Genomic DNA, 23,421 nt, shown 5'->3' with positions numbered 1-23,421 from the left:
ATGTCTGTCCGTCCAACTGTCTCTGCTCTGCAAACAACAGTTTCATGCATGTTAGAGCGCACTAATGCATGAAGTCATTGCCTGAGGGCTCAGGCTGGCTGTGCCAAGTCTAATGCCAAGGTCACCAAGTTGATTCCAGCGCCCCGTGTCAGAGGGGCGGGCTGATTTAAGAGTGGGAGGTTTACAACCCTCTGCTCTCCAGCTAAATGTCTCCGGGGAGAATCTAAGTACCACGTCTGCAGCGGGGAGAGAGGCGAAGAGGAGAGGGGATTAAAGTAAGACGACTGTCTGGAGCAGAAGAAAACAGAGGACAGCGAGAGTGTAAAGACTGCCTCACAAAAACAAAGTCGGATGCAACATCTGGAGCAGAGCGCAAGCCGAGTTAGGACGCAAATTACGCACAGCCTGCAGTCCCAGAACCCTCCTGTTCATGCTTCCTGCTTCCACCAGCGTCCGATAATCTACTTAAAACTCACCAAACCTCGAGAAGAATGTACAGACTGGACAGATAACTTCCGTGGTTTCAGCAACACGCATCTTCTTCTGGAAGCTCCTTATTTGCGCAAACTCCGGCTGCCTTTGCGCCCAGACATTCGTTTATGGGATAAGTTTTCAAACATGATGTTTTGACAAGTAGCAGGAGGAGGTTGCGCAAAGTGGTAGAGGGAGATTTTCAGATTTTTATTTTTTGTGATTTTTTTTATTCTTCTCTCTAATTTGGAGAGTTGAGTGATGGCACTCGAGCTGAAGTCGCTTGTCCTTCTGCTGCTGCTGGCGGTGGTGTGGGAGCTGAGCGCACAAGGAGCGACAGAGCGACAAGTCAATCCAGAGGTAAGTTCAAATAATTAAAAAAAAATCATTATCAAATGCACACACACATAAACCCTGATGAGAGCAACACAGGCCACAATGACACTACAAGAAATAAAAAACAGATCAAAGCTACATAAATAAATCCAGAGTGATAACTAAATCCAGACTAATGAAATCCAGATTGTAATGGAGCTGGCAAATCCAAAACAGATGATCCAAATCCAGATAAATAAACCTAAGGATAGAACTCAAGATGAAAGAAAGCTAGGATGGAGTTTAAGAAGTAGTGTATGATATTCTTGATGATATTTATTTTATTGTTACAGTAAAAGGCAGACAACCACATGTTAAAACCCCTGCATCCATTAATTCCTTTAGTGTTCTGCCCTCCTGTGTGTTTGAGTTGCCCCAGGACTATGGGAATGGCTTTGACCCTGGGTTAGAGGAAGCAGCCTGTAATGATGATAGCGCTCATGAAAACGCTGAGAAATGCTGAGCGGGCAAAAAGCAGACAAGGAGGAGAAAAAGAAAAAAGACATTAAATGGGGAGAAACGCATAGCATTGTATTGTGGTCGAGGCAGAGACAGAGGGGGAGGGGGAGTTTGAGGGATGTGGGTGCAGATATGTCCACAGGGACGGGGAGATGCACAGTAATTGTTGACATCTGTCCTGAGTTATGGCTCAGTGCACTGGAGTGAGGTGGGTTTGACAATCTGAGAGGCTCTGCTGCCTCTGCAGTGTCTCTGCCTCCAGCATCAGTGGAAAAACTCTGGTTCTGGACATTAAAGGATTTAACTTTATAGATCAAGGGAGTCAAGGTTTATTTCTCTAATTTAAGCTGTTCTTATCTGTACTGTACTTTTATGTTCATTAAGATCAACAGCCTTCCATACAATCCACTGTAGACTGTGTTAAGTTGTGATACCCACACACCTGCTTCCTTCAGTGTTTTAGATGTCCTTTATTTCTTATTTCTTACACACCTACATAAAGAAAATGTGTCTCCCATTAAAAAATAAACAAAAAAACACATCCCAACACAAAACAACGTCTCTAAATAACAATATTCTGTATTTAAAGGCAGGTTTATCCAGCTGCGAGGCCTAAATGGTTTCATAAGGTCATACATTGGCACCAAAAAGTCTCCCTAATCATATACCTGTATGGATGCTGAATTATATTTCCAGCTGTGCTGGTGGAGGAAATCTGAGGTAACTCCACTGACCTACATTAGACTGTCAACGCAAATGCACTTTCACGTAGAATGAAAACAAAGGAGTCACCTCAACTTCATAATTCATAACACACAACTGGTGTTACACAATAAACTAAAACTGCATGACAGTTTATTTTCTGGGAAGAGGACAGCAGGCCATTTGTGGTGAAGAAATCCCAAACGTAATTCAGATTATAGCAAACGTAACTTTTGCTTTACCCAGTACAAGTTCAAAATACCAAATAGAGCAAACTACTCAACTTCTCGTCTCCACAGGAAAACATAAATGAGAGGAGCCTGAATGCTGATTCAGCAACATGATACAAAGTCCTCTAATGCATTTTTTTATGTCAACAACAGCAGCTGGAAAAGCAGAATGAAAACAGTGGTCATGACAATTAGGGTTTTATAACAGTCATCAACTATGAACACAAACAAGGGATGATGAGTTATTGATTTACAAGTTGGGGTTTTCTTTATGACTTGGAAGAGTCTTTTTTGTTTAGAGTTAAAAACATTTTTTATATCATCACCATCAAACATAAGAGAAATATCAGCGTTCATTAGGAGGTAACACAACAAACCAAATGCAGTGTTTCTGGGGAGCTTGGTTTGAAGTTCCCAGTATCAAGTTAATATTATTTTCCAATGTTACATCCTCTATTTAGTTGTTTTTTTATGCGTCATCATATTTTGCCTCCACCAACCCACAGCTCTGAAATGAGCTGAGGAGCAACATATTTGTGCTATCACGTCCGATTAAAGTGAGTGGTTTGTACGTCGGTCAGTGGGTCTGCGGTCGTGACATTAGCAGTCAGTTGTCGCAAGTACACAGCAGTCACTTCCTGTGGTCTGTGGGAGAGACAGGAAGTGGGTGGTTGCTTTTTTTTTTTTTAGCCTACCACAAAAACACCTTGGTGTGTCAGCAGCCACCTGCCCGTGACACATGTACATATGTACGTCTACCATATATGACCACAGATGCTTCCTCATGCGCACACACACACACACACACACACACACACACACAGGCGTGGCTATAAGATGAGGTCATTCACTACAAAGGAAAGATAAGTAGACTTGGAATGAGGACATGAAAGCGAGGCAGGGAGAACAGTGAAGATGCTGTTGATGCCTAGAAAAGAAGGCTTTGTGCTGACTGGGGTGATGCAATCTAGAGAAGAAGGGAAAAAAAAGAACAGTTGGAAAATGAAGCCATTACCAGATGAATGGGTCGGGGAGTAAATCACAAATGTCATGCTCACATCCTGTAGGAATATACTGTCGCCTTCTTCCTGCCTGGTTGAACTGGTAACTTTACACCAGTCTCTCATCCCACAGTCTTACTAGTCATTTTTGAGGAAGGGGGGAGGAAGGAAGTGTAGTTTTGAGACAATGCCACATCCTTATGATCATCGGTGAGCGGTGAGATAGGAGGTGTTACAGGAAATAAGATAATAGGCAAAGTCATTACCTAATTTCCTACAAGAAGAAAAAAGCAGGAAAGCGAGGGGTCAACTTAAGTGTTCGTCAATTCAGAATCATAGCAAGTGTATTCAAAATTGACCGATTAATATAATGACATTGGTAAAAATGGGTTTTTCCACTCATGTTAACCAGGTGTAATGAAAAGGGGATTCATGGGGGGATTAAACAAACTCGTCTTGTAAAGACTCTACACTGACTATCCTTTATCTGGGCAGCTAAACCGAAACTTTATCCATAACCTTAACCATAACCAGGTAATGCCTTAACCTGACCTTAACTTAATCAGAATTTACATCTTAATTTCAACTTTAAGCAGAAATTTGGCCTCATTGGGACTGTTCTTTGGTCCAAATGAAGAATACTGGTCCTGACAATGTCAATGTTCATACCAGCAAAGGTTCTAAAGAGGTCTAAAGATGTCATATTTACTAGCCCTTTACCCTAATGAGCCAAATGTGTTCAAAAACATCATTGGGATCACCTGATTTGGTTTTGATGATAGTGTCCTTGAATGGCTCGTTTTGGCCACAAACCAAATATTCACTTTACTATCATAGAGGAGCATCCATCCATTCTCTACTGCTTTATCCTCCAAATAAACCAAATATATTCACTTTACCGTCATAGAGGAGCAAAGAAACCAAAATATATTCACACTAAGGCAGCTGAAATCCACTCAAATATTCAACCGATCATTAAAATAGGTGATTACGCAATTAAAAAAATTACCTAGCCCCTTACCTTAACCTTAACCATCACAATCAAATGCCTAACCCTAACCCTTACCACAACTCTTACCTAAACCTAATTCTAATTCTAACCCTAACACCAAGTCTTAACCATCAAAAGGCCCTTTATAGGCATCAAAGAAAATGTCCTCAGTGTGGTTTATTAGTTGTTTGGTCCTCACAAAGATACCCATACAAGAACACACACACAAAAAGGTTTCTAGATGTGCTGCTGCAGATGTTAGTGAGGTCTTAAATGTCTTTCTGTATCAACAACGTAAACTTGAGGCCAATGTTTGTACAGTGAGAAGGATTAAAAAAAAAAAAGATTGAGTTTTATAGTGTTACACTCAATGTACACATACACTCAAAACTCCCTCACTTACATCATAACAGCCCATAAATAAGCTGCTGTAACTGCGCTGTAAGCAATAACTTCATGTGCTCATGAAATTCTGTAGCTCTGAGTGGATGTGTAATGATCAGCTGGTGTGTGTGTGTGTGTGTGTGTGTGATGTATACCCAGCATGCCTCATCTGGACTCCCATCACTGTTCACTAAACTTTCTTTCCATTGGCCTTCATCGAATGGAACAACTGACTCTTTTTCTTCTCTGAAACACAATCCCTCCCTCTTTCTTTCTTATCCTATGCAAAGAGAGCTCTCTGCCTGCTGACATCCATAGCAACCCACTGTTTGATTCCTGCAGATCTTCCATTAAACAATAAACTCACAGCATTGCATATGAATGAGCTGACCTCACAATCCCTGTGCTTTTCTGAGTCTGTGCAACATTAACTGAAGAATGAATTCAACACTGACATTTAAAATGGTTTTGAGCCACACTGTCCTTCACTCCAGTCATGGCCGTCGCTGCACTATGCTCCAGTGCTGGTATAAATCCTAATTACTCAGCAATTATCATCCCTAATAAGCAGTCAAAGTGTGTAAGAATTGGCGGCATCTAATGGCACTTTTTCCACTATACAGTTCTAGCACAAGTTCTTTTTTTGCTTTTCCATTGGTGATAGTACCTGGTGCTTTCTTTAGTACAGACTGTCGGCCACTGATTGGTCAAAGAGTGACTCAAAAAATCCTGAAAACGTGTTAATCTCCAATATTTAGCAAGGACATATCCAAAATTTTAATATTTAGGAGTCTTGGGTATTTAGCCACAGCACTGCCAGAAGCCGGGGGATCGTGAGCCGAAATCACAACCCGTATTTTAGTTCACTGACCGTGTCCGATGGCGTCTGTGCTCCAGTCATGCAGGATGTACTGAACTACTATTTTTAATTAACTGATGCTAATGATTCAGTACACGGGAAAAAAATAACTGCTTTGGTCGTCACTAGTTAGTGTGTCGCAAATAAAATGACATCACGGCAGGTTCGTGCAGCCATGTTATGACGACCCCGCCCATGTTGAGAAGGTACTATGGAAAACGGCGTGCCCGATATCAAAGGCGAGGCGAGACATGCTAGAACGTGCAGATGGTAACAAACAGAAGACTCCACCTCTCATCCGTCCCTTTCTTAAGGTTGTCAGGGAACTACGGTGGCCTGTGCATACCAGCAATCATTTCTTTCTCCTTAGTTTGTGTGGTAAAATTCCGCTTCAAAGGTCTAAACACATGGTCTTGCTGGTGTGTCCATTTCGGCTGCTGTAGAAAACATGCTGCAGAGACTTATTCTGAGGCTACAAAAAGAACCTTTCTGTTTTAAAGCAATTATACACTTATACAATCATACTTAAGGGTAGCATATTCAATTTCTGATAATAAATCATTCTAAATGTTACACACTGGACCTTAGTTTAAGTTATAACAGCTAATAATCAAAGGATGAATGGTAAAATGGTTAAATGATTGGAGCGTGGGGGACACAACTGACAAAAAAGTTGTTAAACAACAAAAGCTTGTTGGGTTGTCATCTACTATGCCACTGTGAATAGTGACCATTTCCTCTCCCTGCAGTCACTTAGGCCATTAGTGTGGTCAAAAATAGTCAAGTTTGATGGTGAATAGAACTTTGTCAAGTCAACAGAGGGACTTGTGAGGGAGGTGTGGGGCCCTAAAGTTAACACTAGTGTTCAGTATCGTTCAACAGCAGCCTTTTGACTGAGCTGAGGCCAAAAGTTAGGAAGTGAGCTACTATGTGAAAGAGAAGAATACGGATTCAAGTCGAAGTATCAAACCTTCAACACCATTTTTCTTATAAATGTATCCAGTTTAACTTTGGGAGAGAAGGACCCACAGACTGCAGGAGGCTCATTATGACTCTTAATTACACACTGTCGTTATAACTCACCTCCGTCCTTCCCTCCTTGCGTGTGCTGTAACAGTGGCAAACAGAGAGTCTTTTTGTGTCCTCTGAAGCTTCACGGGTGAGTCAGAACCAGAAAGAGCTCATTCAGGGGTGAAGTCTAAACACTAAGACCTCCGTGTCTCCCTGAGACAGACAGAGGGGGAGAGATTAGACCTTCAAGGGCTTCCACAACTGTCCAAGCTACAGTCCAAGGCTGGATGATTCTACATGTGTAGCAATGCTTAAATATAAACCTACAGACCAGAGCACGTATATATACATATATATATATATATATATATCATCTATCTATCATGGAAAATTACAGAAACAATGCAGTTACACATGTTTTGTCTCAATTATTAGCAGCAGATAGGCTGTAGAGCAGTAATCGGGTGGCTGGGTGTGGTTGTTCATAAGTATTTACCCTCAAGTCTCTGGGTTTTCCATAAGAGAGGGATGAGGGAGAAAAAGGGGAGGAGTGAGGAGGCAAAGACAGAGACGGACGGGGGGGAAGAGTTCGACTTTGAGGTTTGGATGCAACAAGGACAAAATTCCCAGTTAAATTACTGACTGACGCTGCTGCTTGAGTGGAGACATTGGCTGAGGTTGCCCAAGGCCTGAGTCTCACCCGAGGACACTCCCTATCTTTCTGTCTTCTCTCTCTATATCCCGTTCTCCACACACAAACTATGACCTTGGCTTTTCCAGGCTAAATGGAGAATAATTATAATATTAGATCACATCAGCTCCCGCTGTGCAAGGAAAAATAATCCTCCTCCAAAATAGTCCGCTCTTTTATTGCAGGCAGTCTTTATCAGTCAAGCTCATATCCAAACAAAAACAAAAAGACACACACACTCTACATGTTCATTACAAGCTCACAAAGTGACTGAGTACGGCAGAATGTCAAAGTGGTCTTGGTTTTTGCTGTGCTCACAATAGTCTCAGTGTTATTTTTCATCTCTGGTTTGAGAGGGAAAGAGTTCAGGAGAACGAGTGTGGGAGAGGTGCAGAGCAAAGCTGCTGGCTCCGGCCCAAATGTCAAACCAGCACCGCGGTAAAATGGGTTTCCAGGGGAAAGTAAGGTCAATCATGGCGCAGACAGAGGGATCTGGATCACTGAAGAACTCAGTGGCCATCGTGATGTGTTCTTTAAATAGTTTAAACAAACACTTTCAGCGTGTACTGTAAAAGATGTTACAGGTTTAGTAATAACTGCCGCCATCTGCACTGAAACTTAAACAGAAAGTTAATTTTTAACTCTTCGAGGGGGAGTTCCTCGGTCAGTTTCTATGTCTCAGGGTTTTTATAGAAACTGCCTTTGTTTGATGTTTTTTTTTTTTGTGGAAGCTTGAACTTGGCACAGTTCTTTCATGTTGACCTCATCTTCACCGTGGTGCTCACTGTAGAGTTGAATGTTAATGGTTAAATAGCTTTTGGGTTTAGTCATGAAACTGATGTTGATCCTACTGGCTTCAAGATACCAAAACACAGAAAAACATTACTTAGGAAGCCTTTTTTTTCGCTGTCAGTGAGGAATGTGTTTTTGCTGCATGTTCATAAAAACATCATCCTGAACAAACAACATAGCACCAAACATTTCCCATACCCTCGATCACCAAAACAGGTGACATCAGGAGTGTTTATTTGTCCTTTGCTTTGTTCTACAGTCATGGCTGCAGCAGTACGGTTACCTACCCCCAGGTGACCTGAGGACCCATTCACTCCGCTCTCCTCACTCCGTCCCCTCAGCCATCGCTGCTATGCAAAGATTCTATGGCCTCACTGTCTCTGGCACTTTTGACGACGACACCATCAAGTAAACATCATCATCCGACCAACCTTTTCGAGAGCTACAGTATTTTTGTGATCTTGATGTGAACAGAGTCCGTCTTTTGTCTGGCAGGGCCATGAAGCGGCCGCGCTGTGGAGTGCCAGATAAGTTTGGTGCCGAGCTGAAGAGCAACCTGAGGAGGAAGCGATATGCTATCCAGGGCCTGAAGTGGAACAAGAAAGACATCACTTTCTCGTAAGTCAACGGTGCTGATGCGTCTGCCGAAGCATGAGCGAACAGTCTTTTTAAAACCGCTGTTACCTGCGCCAATAGGTCGTGTTTCTGACTGGGTTTGTCTCTTTAGCCAATCTGTATCCAGCAGCATGACTGCAAACGTAAAGGGTGGATTTTTGTCCCAATGATCTTGATATGGATCTTCATCTGAGTGTAATTACCAGAGGTTTGCACTCTCCAAAGTCTCATTTCCAACAAGTGGTACTTTGGAGTTCAGCTTGTCACAATGCAGTCTGGAACAGTGACCTCTGACCTGGCTTGTGTTTCTACTGCTGGGCACGTGGTGATATGGTCGTATGACGGTCACACGCTTCAACAGCAACGTAAATCGCGTGACATCATACCAGTGAAGTGCAGAGTGCAGCCCACCAGTAAATTCCACAGGGAAGAAGAACGCGACACGCTGATACTTCGATCCTCTCACTGTCACAATACACAGTGTGTTTAAAGAGGGTTTGTTTTTGTGTGGAAACGGGGCTGAAGTGCTGCTTACACAATGATTTGTTTTCTTGATTTTAACGTTGTACTCAGTGGAACTATTGAGCAAGTGAAATGTTTCTTTCATGAAGAAGGTGTCACCCTGTCTTCCCTGTCACATTTGCTCAAACTCCAGTATACAGAACTACACCCCAAAGGTCGGCGAGTACGAGACCCATGAAGCCATCAGAAAGGCCTTCAAGGTGTGGGAGAGCGTCACTCCTCTGCGTTTCCGGGAAATCCCCTACAGCTACATACGGGACAAAGTAGAGGAGTTTGCTGACATCATGCTGTTCTTTGCTGAGGGTTTCCATGGTGACAGCAGCCCATTCGATGGTGAGGGAGGCTTCCTGGCACACGCCTATTTCCCCGGTAATGGCATTGGTGGAGACACCCACTTTGATGCTGCTGAGCCATGGACAATTGGAAACCGGGATCTCTTAGGTAAGCCGAAGCTGACTCTGGCAATCTCATAAACAGGCCTTCTTTACTTTGCATGTCGGGAGTCAGAACAATTGTTTTCACAAGCAAAAGGCGAGCAGAAACATGTCTGGTCGTGTGTTGAGGGAGTGGATACCCTCGGGTATGTTGATACTGCTGAGAGAGAGAAGTGCTTCTTTCTGGATTTTCTCAGACATAAATCTTTGCAATGTCAGCAGCTTGAGTTAAACACACCCTCACTTGACTTACAGCTAAACTTTATTTTTAAACTGCAGCTTTTTCAGGGAGTTGTGTGATTTTGAGTCACCTTAAAATGAGGAAATATGCACTTCTCCTCCTGTATCACTCAGTGTCTCCCACTTCACTCATATCCCAGAAATAAAATCACATTGAAGCTGGAATGAAAAGATATTTAGACTTAAGCTTCAAATGATGATGTTAAAACTGATTACACATGTTCATATTTGTCCCCTATAAGCCTTACTTTCACTTTGGTTTTTTTCTTGACAAGTGGCACATGGCATTTGAAGTAAAACAGTCAACTTCCAATACAAAGGAACTTCATAGCAAAAGTAAGCAACACCTGCTCTAAGGAAAAGTATCTCTCTTCTGCTGCATCTTTATGACAGGGACAAACAGGATTCACAAGGGACACCAAAGTCATCTGCTGCCCCCTTAAAGTATCTTTAACTGTTCTAGGCAATGACGTCTTCCTTGTTGCGGTGCATGAGCTGGGCCATGCTCTGGGTCTGGAGCACTCCAATGACCCTTCAGCCATCATGGCTCCCTTCTACCAGTGGATGGACACTGAAACCTTCCAACTGCCCGATGATGACCGCAGAGGCGTGCAGCAACTTTACGGTATGTGTGTAACCGAGCGACCGTCCAAATCTCAGTCAGAGAAAACTGGTCGCATTACAGTGTTAAGGATTAGAGTTAAGGTTCGGTCTTCTTAAGCGTTTCCATGTGTCCTTGTTCACACAGGATCTGGATCAGGCCCTCAGCCTCCACCAGTATCACCGCGCACACCTTACCACACCCCGCAGCCCACATATGCACCAGACAAACCTCACTATGGCCCCAACATCTGTGATGGACACTTTGACACCATTGGCATCTTTAGAGGAGAGATGTTTATTTTCAAGGTAAGCTGACATCACATATTTGGATTTGATGTAACGGTTTACGGTTTTGATGTAGCCTGTTTGAAAATACCCTCCTTGTCATCCCCTCTCAGGATAAGTGGTTCTGGAGAGTCCGTAACAACCACGTGTTGGATGGATACCCCATGCCGTTGGGTCACTTCTGGAGGGGGATGCCCACTCATATTAATACTGCTTTTGAAAGGGAAGATGGCAAATTTGCTTTCTTTAAAGGTACGTTTGACTTAATATTTTTGACAATACCGTATTCTCACTCATCTTCTTCCCATTAGCATAACTGTTAGTCCTGAATGTTTGAAGCGAATCTTAATCTTTTTGGGACAGCGCTCAGTGTTTTTTATGCCATCATATTCACTTTAAATATTGTCTTATAATCTGTTCACGTAGGATTGAGTTTGAAGGAGGGACTGAAGTAATAGATACAAATCAGTAACGACTGTAATATTGTCACTGAGTACCATTTGTTGTTGTGTTGTTTTCTTCTTTCTCTGACTCCTTTTGTTTTGTTTGTGACATCACAATTAACGCAAAGGTGATGTAGGGGTGAAAACAGACACCAGAGTACAGAGCAACCACTGGCAATGATGTTAATCCCCCTTTTTAGCTGATTTGCCCGAGTTGAAACATTTCCTTTTTAAATCATATCCAAATGTCATTGAATCAGGAGAAAACGGACATTAGATCACATGAAACAGTCCCATCTTTAACTCCAGGAAATCTAGAATCCATGCATCTATACTCGACCAGATATGGCATGTTTCTGTTTGTGTCGCCTCTGCCTCATTCTTACGCTGTCTTTCCAGGGGACAGGTACTATGTGTTCAGTGAATCTACTCTGGATTCTGGTTACCCCAAGAATTTGAACGAAATGGGCACTGGACTTCCCAACGATCGAATAGATGCTGCACTGTTCTACACTCCCACCGGACAAACCTACTTCTTCAGAGCAAACAAGTCAGTTTCAGTGTGTGTGTATAAAACTGTGCTCAAGTTTAAGTTTATAAAGTAGTGATTCCAAGCAAAATCCATTTGCGTCACCCTCACCAAAAAATATTGTATATCTGAATGTCGGCCATGTGAGGTTTAAACACATGAAGTCAATCGCTTGCCCCTGAATTACAAACCTGCTTCTCATTTAAACATGAAAACAAACCATGAGGGGACATCAAAGTCAGTTCCCTATACTTACACCATAGTCACCGTTATATTAAGGGTGGATAATACGTGGCAGTCAGAGAATATTGTCGTGCCACCTACATAAACAAAGTCTATGACATTGTGTTTAGAAAACGAGATTGCACACTAAGACCCCATGGTTTCAGTTTCTCTTCAGACCGACAGTATTTGAAGAGTTTACACCACTATTACCACATTTCTGCAGAAACAACAGTGATTTTATGGTCAGCCAAGTGTTTATGTCACAGAAGTACAGCAGGAACACACACAGTGATTCAGAGTGGGGTTTTCCTGGTCATGGGCCAGTCAAGACTTGAGTCAGCTGAGAAAAGTCAACGTCAGATGAAAATTCAGAACACTCATCTGAAGTGTTGTAGGTCAGATCTCACCTCATCTATAATAATCCCAAATCATGTTCGGGAAACAAGTTTCAAGTGAAGTTTCAAGTCCTTTCAGACAAAAGCAAATCATTCTACAAGTCTAGGCTCAGGCTCAAGTTAACTTAAACACATACAAGTTAAGAATTACGTTTTTCTGGGTAAGTCAGGTTTCATGTCTGTCAGAACCTGTCTTAAGTTTTAAAGGGCAAACCCAAGTAAAATGAAAGTCAACTCTCAAGTCAAGTGTCAAAAGTAGCTTCTAGTGCTTGTGACGTCTCAAGTCTTCTGTAATCATAATCAAAGCTGCAAGTCCTCTGAGGCTGTGAGCGCAACCATGAACTCACCATTACTGTTCCCTCTCTTCTCCTCTCCCCTGTCACTGTTTGTTTAGGTATTACCGCTTCAATGAAGAGTCACGATCTGTTGACGAAGGCTATCCAAAATCTATCAGCGCGTGGCAGGGAGTGCCTGACAACATCAAGGCAGCCTTCATGAGCAAAGATCAAGGTAAGGATGATGTGTTGGGTTATTTTTTTATGTCCTGATGTGAGGGGATGTTTTTATACCCCATTTCCGGTGCAACACGCTTAACGCACGTTATTCATCTTCCACACGTTACCATAGCTGTTAGCCTTGAATGTTTGTAAACGAGCCATAAGGTCTTATACATACTCTGCAAGAACAGAGAACTTTGTTCCTAGAACAAGAACAAAGTTAGTTCTGGCCAGGGCATTTCATACTTCACGAGAAACTCAAATGCAGAACTCCTGGGAAGTCCTCATAGGGAATGACAACATTTCTGCATTAACCACGCCCACTTCAAATTTCTGACCAATCGCACAACACTTGTCACACACCACACAAGAAAAATGTTCTACCCAGATGCAGTAGTATAAAAAACAGCAATCTGGGACCTTGGCTGAGTCGTCATCAAGGAGCTTCGATTAGGTTTCCACCGGCAGTTCACTAGGTGCTGGGTTTCTTAATCCTGGTCCTGGGGACCCACTGCCCTGCGTGTTTTAGATGTTTCCCTGCTCCAACACACCTCTTTCAAACAGTCAGCTCATCAGCATGCTGTGCAGAAGCCTGATAACGATCCCTTTATTTGAAACAGGTGTGTTAGAGCAAGGAAAAATCTAAAGCCCTAACCTCACTAACACTCGTGCTTGAGACTTGGGACTTGTGTACGATCACCTGATACTCGCTCACGGTCGAGTTTGACCAAAGTTAAAGATACAGAAGATACTGTCACTTAGCCCCACTGTGGTGTTGTTGTTGTTGCTTTTGGCACATTTGTGACCCCGCAAAGCAGACCAGCCACTGGCAATGGGGTTGGTTTTAATTGCCCTTTTTTGGCGGGTTCACCCTGGTTCAGAAATCCTGCGTTCACTCACGAACTTTAGTGGAAAATCTGTGTTTTTTCTTTTATCTTCTCACATTTCTCTCTTCCTCACCTCAGCGTACACCTACTTCTACAAAGCCAACAAGTACTGGAAGTTCAACAACCAGATGATGCGCGTTGAGCCAGGATACCCCAAATCAGCCCTCCGCGACTGGATGGGCTGCCCCAACGAAGACCCCAAAACGGACGGAGGAAGAGGAGGAGGTGGACATGACAAGGACAAGGAGAGAGAGAAGGACAAGGAGCGGGAGGATAAGGACAGAGGCAGAGACAGAGACAGAGAGAGGGAGAGGGAGAGAGAGAGGGAGAGAGAGACGGAGCCAGAGGAAGACACTGAGGTGATCATTATTGAAGTAGATAAGGAGGGAGGGGCGAGTGGTGGAGCCGGTGCAGCGGCGGTGGTGGTGCCGCTTTTCCTGTTAGTGTGTGTGATCGCAACGCTGGCGGCCCTGGTGTTTTTCCGTCGGTATGGCACCCCACGCCGACTCCTCTACTGCCAACGATCTTTACTGGACAAGGTGTAGATGTAGGAGGCAGGGAGGGCGAGGGGATGCAAAGACGAGGGAGGGAGAGAGGGAAAGTGAAAGTGGAAGGAATCGTTAAACACAGGTAACAAGAGCAAGAGAGGAGGATCAAACAAGACAAAGAGCAGAAAGGGAAAAGTGCTAGACTTGCATTTTAAAATATTTTTTTTTACCACTGCCAGATTTGCTCTATCTTTCAGTCTCTCAACCACTCCACCCTTCCATTTATTTTATTTTTTTACTTTTTTTCTCTCCCTTCTGTCCCCGCCTCTCTCCTTGTGGTTACTGACGCCAGCTCTTTGCTGTTTGTTTTAGCCTTTTTTCAATGTCTTACTTTTAGTGTTTTTTTGTTTGGTCTTTTTTTTTTTTGTCAGTGGTCTTTGTTTGTGTCTTTGTGAATCTCCACTTTGAAACTGCATCTTCATGACGCCCATTCTAGCATGTTCCTTTGAATTAGCAAACGGTGTGTTTGATTTTGTTCGTCCCCACTTTTAGACTTGCACACAACAACATAAACACACACACACACACACGCACACACACACACACACAGCTGGAAATCACAGTGGCGCAACCCTGTGTTTGTTAATCTTCCAGTAAAAGCAACATGTCAGAGTCAGCATGGACCATAAAAGGGAAATTAAACAGAAGCCTCATGAGGCCTGAGGTACACTCAGTGTATCAGTAACAGAGTAAACCAATAAATACAACAATTTCTTTCCCTTTTTCATATCAATGTCTAGTGCTGATTATTATTATTACAAATGATGTTGCCATTATTATTATGACTATTACTATTATTGTTGTTGTCTTCAGTGTAAAGAATGTTTTTGTACATTGTCATTAAAAAGTCCTGCTGGACAGTGACATACAGTTTTGAAAGTGGCCTTAATTTTATATATGTCTGGGACAGTGAATGGGGAAGAGGTTTATGTATTCTTGAAACTTGATTGTTTTTTTTTTTGTTTTTTTGTTTTTCTAAAAAAAAAAAAAGAACCTTGAATCCATCTCAAATGAAATAAATTGACAATCTGAAAATGACTCATTTTTGTCATTGTACTTGTTTACAGCTTTCGAATCATGGTGCTACAATACTGGTTATAGTTTAACAACAATGATAATGATACTAGTGATGATGATAATATTGATAATGACCTAGTTTTTTCCAGTGAGAGTGTGTTTGTCTTTACTCACTTATAAGTTGAAGCTTTTCTTACAAAATAAAAAATAATTTCAAAAGGCTTTCTGTGCTTTGATTTTCACTTTGTATTCTAATCAATCTTATTTTATGCCATATGTCTCTTAAAGCAGCTGTCAGTGACATTAAATTAAGTTAACTTCTTGTCTGTGTCTCTCAGAGACTCGTGTCACTGAACAAACAGTCAAGACCTATTTAAAGGTCCAGTGAATTAGAGTAATGGTACGTTTCCACTCTACAGTTGTAGCACGGCCTCAGTGTTGGCTGGGTCGCCATAACACGGCTGCACCAAACTGCTGTGACGTCGTTTTAGCCGCGCTACAAACTAGGGACGGGCAAATCACTTCTTTTCGGTGTACTGAATCATTAGAATCAGTTCATTAAAAAGATTAATTCAATACTTCCGTTTTGACACAGTGACACAGAACAAGTTGTGATTCGGCTCTTGAACACCGGCTTTCTTTGAACTGATCTACAGTCCGGCATTGTTTGGTTTGACTCCAGTGACCGGCAGTCAGTTGACGTCACATTTTAGTATCGGCTCAGCTCGCTTGGAACCAGATACTACCCCTAATGGAAAAGCAGAAAAAAACAAGTAGGGTTGAGTCGAGCCGTGCTAGAACTGCAGAGTAGAAAAGTGCCATAAGTGACATCTAATGGTGAAATTGCAAATTGAGGACTCTGCATACTACTTCTTTTCTACTTCAAAAAAAGGTAACATATGCAGTTTGTCCATCCAGGCCGTAGTAGAAACATGGTGGTGCAAGATGGCAGCCTCTGTAAGACAAGGTCCGTGCCTAAAGTAAATAAAAAAAATTCTCATTCTAGGACCAGAAAGACCAAAGTATTTTTTTTATTTTAAAGCAATAATACATGTTCAGTTTCACGTATTTCACTGACAGCAGCTTTAACTGCACAGTCCAGTTCTTCTCTCTCTCATATCGATCACACACCACTCTACCATCTGGTCTTTGCTCGTCTTCCTGGACCTCCAGGTTTCTTGCGACCCGACCGCACCACTCTGTGTTGCTGGTGCTCGGAAAATGGCAGGCCAGAAACTGGGCTGGAAAACACGGACTGGATCCAACGCTTAAGCAGAAACAGGGACGAAGATGACTGTGTGAAGAAAAGTCATCGATGCACAGAGACAAAATGTATCTCAGCTACACCTTCAAGGACAAAGAGTGTGTGTATGATTGTGTTTCCAGACTTATGAGGACCAAACACAGGGTGACGAGGAAACTCATGGATGGATGTCCATGTGGTCTTCATTATTACACTAACACAAAATGCTTATATGCATGTTTTGCACAGCTATAAATACTTTTATTTGTGGATTATGTACAGTATATATGTGCACACTCCCCGCCAATAAAAGCTCAAACAGCTAACTTAGGTGCCTCGCTGCCATGCACACATTAAACCCACTGTAAAGACGACTGACTGCAACAGAAAGTGAGGGATTGGGGGGTCAGCTGCTCTATGATATGTTATGATGACTGCAACGAGGCTTTACGCAATTAAAGTGGTGAGGTATTTTCCTATTGTGCCTTAAAGACTCCGGGCGCCCATTTGTCTCCACTTAGCTGCAGTGTTTTGAAGAAGTAGGGCTGGGGAGAGAAGTCACGAGGATGTTTGGGGGGTGGGAAGAGATGAAGGAGGAGTGAGCGAGCGAGCGTGGAGGGTTAAGTCACATTTGGAGACCAGAGATGGAGCAGAATTCCATGAGCAACATCTGGAATTCTGACTGCATCATGTGAGCCAGACAAACAGCAAGTCATGGCAATGAGGGGATGGTGGACGGGGGGGGGGGTTGTTTTAATTTGCTTTTTTTTCTCCACTCTATCAAGGTCATGTCGAAGAATATGCACAGAAAGAATTGTGCAGTTTCGTTTTCAAGTTTCTGTACTGCACATCTCCACGTACATCATGTTTGCCCTCATCTACTTATTTCACACAAGTCAGAAAAGTCACAGTGGGTCACAATCTGATGTTTTCAGTCTTCTCCAGCTGATTCTGCAGAGTGAAAAAAAAAAAAGAATAGCCTCAGCATAATTCTTCCCCACAGTCCTCTCTTTTCTCTGTGTGTAACTGGAGAGCTTTTCTCCACTGTCTGCAAAATAACTCACTGTGTTTTTTTCTTTTTTTCTTTTTTTACAAAGTCCAACAAAAGACTACACCGCTGTGTTCCGGCCCTCTCCACTCCTCTCACTCTCACATTTCACCCAGATATGTGAAAAGGTTATTCCTGGCTCTAAATCCAGAGCAACATTTGTGTGTTATCTTTTCTCACAAAGGCTGAACTAATAACAAACTCTTCCATCCATTCCTCTCTGCAAACTATCCTCAGTATGTCATCTCTCCATGTAGAAGTCTATTCAGCAAATGCTGTTTGTAATAAGCTCCTTTTATGTTCGTGTCTATCTCTGTGCTGGACACTTCCTGTGCCTTGCAGTTGGCATATGAACAGCCTGCAAGCTGATGAATGGAAACTTCCCAATAGGGGAAGTCCCACTCTTGGCTATTGTGTCTCATAATGGCCAAACCGAACATCAAACTGTAACTGCAGGACCAACCTCAGAGACGAGAGTGAGTAACTTTCCCAATAAATGAGAATGAGTGAATGAACAGAGAACAGTCATTGTTGGACTCTGCCTGGTAACAAGCATGTAGGATGGTTAAAAGCAGCATTTCTTAAAGTAAACGTTGACCAGAGGTGGAAAGTAATGAATTACATTTACTTCTGTTACTTTAGTTAGTAGTAGATAGAGTAGGTTTTTTGTGTACTTGTACACAAGTAACTTTTACTTAAGTAGGTTTTTTTGGAAGTACTTTAAATGAAATCTGTTACTGTGTAAAAAAACAATAATGTTGGCCTGAATTAAAAAAATTAAAATCCACGCACCTGGGAACTTTGGAGGTGAATGATGAGGACATATGAACGATGAGGACCGGTGAACGATGAGGACAGGTGAATGATGAGGACAGAACGATGAGGACACGTGAACGATGAGGACAGGTGAATGATGAGGACAGAACGATGAGGACAGGTGAACAATGAGGACAGAACGATGAGGACAGGTGAATGATGAGGACAGGTGAATGATGAGGACAGGTGAATGATGAGGACAGAACGATGAGGACAGGTGAACAATGAGGACAGAACGATGAGGACAGGTGAATGACAAAGACAGGTGAATGACTAGGACAGGTGAACGATGAGGACAGGTGAATGACAAGGACAGGTGAATGATGAGGACAGGTGAACGATGAGGACAGGTGAATGACAAGGACAGGTGAATGACGAGGACAGGTGAACGATGAGGACAGGTGAATGATGAGGACAGGTGAATGATGAGGACAGGTGAATGATGAGGACAGGTGAATTGCGTGAATTAAGGTCCCCGAATGAGTGAGAAACTTAAACGCTTTGTGACCTTTGACCCATGTTGACTGATACCATTTATGTTTACATATTTTATTTTGTCAGCACTTTAATTTGTAATGGTTTTCTTTAATTAAAAACAATTCATGCGATTTGTGTCCCCTTGTCCTTTTTGCATGACACAAGAAAAAAAAACAACCTTGTTAAAAAAGTAACGAAGTAACTTTTACTCTGAGTAACATTAAAGCTACTTTGTTAACTGTAACTTTTACTTGAGTAGAATATTTCCGTACTCTTTCCACCTGTGATTGTTGACTCTACAGTTTACATATCAGTAATAGAGCTTTGCCACTTGCTGTTACCAGGTTCTAATGCAACACAAACAGGAAGTGAGGACTTGAAATGGTCTCTCATCTATTACTGTCACACAAACAAAAACACAAGTACATGGAGGACATGCAGGACTTTAAGCACTGCTGTGGTGTTCACCTCCTCCGCCATGAAGAGGAGGTGATGTCATCAACCTTTGTTTGTAACCACAATGTTTCCACCCTCTGACCATTTCTTAAGCACCAGCAACAGGCCACTTACAAATGAGTACGTCTGCAGCCAAAATATCCTCATTTACAATCCCCGGTTTGTGTCAAGCCTGGAAAAAAAAGGTGGCTGTTAATTTCTCATAATACAACTCTTCTCGTCTTTTTAAACCAACACCAGCGTATGTTACGCATGTTTTCTGTGTGGCAATTTTACATTTTGCTGACCGCGCTGTTACTGTAGCAAACACGCCACAATGAAGCAGATGTTGGGTAACCTCTGATGTCAGCTCTGTGTTACTGTAGAACTTGATGGGCCTGATTTTGGCTGTTGTGAAATGACATCCACACTATTTATTATGTTTGAAAATGGTGTTTTCAGATCAAAATGATCGGCATCCAGAAGTAAGCTGAATCCATACACACACACCTACAAAAAAGTATATCACATGACATCATTCAACCAGGTACCCTGTACTCAGTGTTGTAATGTAACAAAGTATTATGGTCTGTATTTATATAGCACGTTTCTAGTCTTGATGAGCTGCTTTACACTACAACACTTACAACTTATCTCTTACAACACATTGTTATTATAGGGTAAATTCAAAGTTGCATAGTGTTGCTTTAATTTCAACCGCGATGCTACAGTATGTAAGCAAACATATGCATATAACATACACCAAACAACTTGTTTGTTGAGTAGTTAGTCATATAACAGTAAGCATAATAAAAAACGATTATGAGCCTTTACCAAAATCAGATATTCATGCAAGTAACTGAGTGAGTAAACATGTACAATATCACTGGCTGAGAAACTAGACTGAAGCCAAGGCCACATGGCAGATAGCGGCTAGTACCATTGACTCACAGCAGGAAGGTCACTGGTTCGAATCCTGGTTTGACTGAGGGCCTTGACTGCAGGTGTCAATGACTGTTTGTCTCTGGAGCAGGGTTTCTCAATCCCACTGCCCGGTGTGTTTTAGATTAAAATGGTCAGCTCATTAGCAAGCTCTGCAGAAGCCTGTTAACTGCCCATTTATTTGAATCGGATGTGTTTGAGGAAGCAAACATGCAGGGCAGCGTGTCCCCAGGACCAGGATCGAGAAACCCTGCTGTAGATAGGATGTACTCCACATTTCACCCAACGTCAGCTGGGATTGGCTCCAGTTTCTCTGCGACCCTCATGTGGAGGACAAAGCAGAGAGAATGCAGACATTGGTGTATTTATGATTAATTTCACTTGTGTCTCCACGGAGTCAGTGGAGGTTTTCTCTCTAGTCACATGATTTTCTTTACATTTAACTCGAGGTTGGCTCGATGTCATTGTATTCCCGATATGCCGCTGTTAACGTCTCTGTCTTAAAGGCATAAACATTTGTAGTATAAACTGCCAGTGGAAGCAACGGAATCAATACCTAATACTTTTTTTTCCATCATGTCTGCAACTTATTATTCCATTTAGCTTCACATGGAAAATAACTCCCCATTACTCAACATATTCTTGATATCCCTGTCTCAGTTTTCTCTGCTTCATCATGTATTTCACTAAATGTTTGGTTTGTGATCGCTTTTCTTTCCATGCATGTCTGTCTCTGCTGGATCTGCTGGATCTGCTCAGACCTATCACTTTAAAGCTGCGTGCCTGTTTATGTCCGTCAGGGAGTGTTTTTGTGTGGGTGAAAAAAGTGTGCAGGTGCAAAGGAGTTGAGTAATCATCATTTCAACCTCTCAGGCTTGTTGTTTTTTTTTTCTCCCCCACAATCCCTCTGAAGTCTTTTACAGGATCCACAGGAAAACATATCCACGATTAGGAGATGCTGATTCAGGCTGTACTAGCCCGGCTACCCTCATCCTGACCTGGCCATGTCTGCGAGGAAACCCCCCTGGTTTGATTCAGGCCTACACACCATAGTGGGCACATTTCATCTCACATCCAAATATAATTTACATATTCATATACAGTCCCCGTCTGAACCCTTAAACCACAAGCAGCAAAATCCCCAAACTCCTTATTCTTGCTCCTCGGCTTCTCCGCACACATCTTGCAACTTGTTAATGAAGTACCATACGACCACATGCATGGTTTTTCTCATTCTCTCACCGCCTCTTCCATCACAACAGGCCACATCTGGTTTCCATAAGCACATACATGTCATCACGGAGAAGGGGAAGGGGGTGAGGCAGAAGGAGGAGGAGGAGGAGGGGGAAGGGTGTGTAAATATCAAGGGAAATTTAAGGAGTGCTAAGACTGACAGTCAAAGATATCACTGCCTTTCCAAACATCTTTCACATATGTTTCCATGACACGGTCCAGCTTCCCCTCGCTCGCAGATTATTACAGAAAAATCCAAAAGGAGGCAGCGTGCACATGACACACACCGAGGAAGAAACTCGGAGGAGAGACGCAGGAAAAGTCAGCAAGACATGAGAAGATCAGAGAAGCCACATCAGAGGTTGTCTTTTGAAAGTGGAGCTTTGCGAGGGCCTCTAATGCTGAGCTCCCAACAGCGGTGGACACAAAGACCTGTGTGGTTACACTGACGGGAGGGGAGGGGAGGGGAGGACGGGGTGGGGGGGAAGATACTGCTAACAGAGCAGAAACATATGGCTTTTACTGCCCACTCATCAGCATCAAGAGTGGCGTCGCTCAGCTGACCGGCTGGTCATGGAGGACTTTACCACCGACCTGAGCCCCACACCAGACACAGGTGGTCCTCCAGACAACACCAGTGGGTCTGTAAAACACCCACAAAAGCAGAAATGTTGTTTTGGGTCATCTGTGGATACAGCGCTGCTCGTGCAGCTGTTCCACTTTAGATTTCACAGAGCTGGGCAGGGCCAGGAACGCCCTCCCTGTTCATGAGCTGAAGAACTTGATTCATCAGGCAGTTTAACTGTTCATCATCCAAAAAATGCAGTAAGGGATGCCCGTTACGCCTGGTTTGTTCTGGTACCGTCAGATTTACTTGAATCCAAATTCTTTGCTCGGACAAGGCAATCAGGGATGGCAGACTTCGCCCCATTCACGCAACAAGCGTGCTGGTCATATTGGCAAGTGCGGAAAGACAGACAGACAGACAGACAGACAGACAGAGCCACTAAAAACAATACTTCACCCCAATAATGGGGTTTGTTTTGAAGAAACGTAGGTGGCTGTAGTGAAGTGTGCTGGTTGAACCAATCAAGAGAGCAACAGGTAAAACATGTTTTTGTCCAACAGCTGAAACATTTACATGGAGAAGATGACGACCACTTAACAGTGTCTCCAACACACACAAATCTACGTGAGAAACTATTTTCTTCTAACCCATTTGTCGCTCAACACATTTAAAGTTCCAGTATGTAACATTTACAGCACTGTGGCACCACCAGGTGTATTTATGTCTGTCACATTCTCTGATCATTCGCATGTGGACTGGAATTGTGTGAATATGTAAACTCATAGAACATGTGTGTGTGTAATGCTCAAGCATGTCCAGATATTTCTTAACATAATAAATAGTGGGACAAACACAGGTTTTACCACTAATCATTAATCAGGGTTCCAGTCCAGGTTTAAGAGAGCCAGGGTTGTGTTGTTGTTCAAGTGTAAATAAATAAATACTTTGACCCTTGAACCTGTCGGGTAACCAAATTTAAGTGCAAACATTTATCAGGTATTTTTGAATGTGTTCCAATAAAGTGTTAAAAAAACAAAAACAAATCCAAGCCTCTTACACATAGTTTAGTGCATTGACCTTGCACTACAGAGGCCACCATTTTGTACCACCTTGTTTCTGCAGGAGCCAGATAGATAAAGCAGCCAGAGGGTGCCTTTCATGTTTCAAAGCAGAGGCTTCCTGCGCTAATAAAAAACATAATGACATCCTTTCTGTGATGAGAAGGTTCCCCGTCGTCGTTAACCTCATTACAATGTCGCACTCGGAAAACAGAAACCTGCAGACACTGAGCATCTGATTTCCACCTGCTGAAATGACTGAATACTGTATTTACCACCATGTCATTGAACACCAACAGTTTCCTCACCCGTTACTCAGACTTATTCTGAAAAGTGGATGATTACCAGCCTAGCACCTGCAATATCACTTCAAGAGGACAAAATAGCAAAACATG

General features: G+C 42.6%; 1 protein-coding gene across 1 annotated transcript; it reads left to right on the top strand.

Moving 5' to 3' along the window:
* Positions 1-196: 196 nt before the first annotated feature.
* On the top strand, positions 197-15,227 carry mmp14b (matrix metallopeptidase 14b (membrane-inserted)). Its single transcript, XM_058642497.1, has 10 exons — positions 197-831; positions 8,226-8,374; positions 8,462-8,584; positions 9,237-9,544; positions 10,241-10,402; positions 10,526-10,686; positions 10,779-10,917; positions 11,508-11,658; positions 12,652-12,767; positions 13,720-15,227. The coding sequence occupies exons 1-10, from the start codon at positions 733-735 to the stop codon at positions 14,184-14,186; spliced, it is 1,875 nt and encodes a 624-aa protein (XP_058498480.1). The 5' UTR covers positions 197-732; the 3' UTR covers positions 14,187-15,227.
* The last annotated feature ends 8,194 nt before the right edge of the window (positions 15,228-23,421 follow it).

This window comes from Solea solea, chromosome 1 (assembly GCF_958295425.1).
Source record: "Solea solea chromosome 1, fSolSol10.1, whole genome shotgun sequence".
NCBI classification, from domain to species: Eukaryota; Metazoa; Chordata; class Actinopteri; order Pleuronectiformes; family Soleidae; genus Solea; species Solea solea.
The sequence above is the reverse complement of the archived record's forward strand: the minus strand, read 5'-3'. Positions and strand labels throughout refer to the sequence as shown.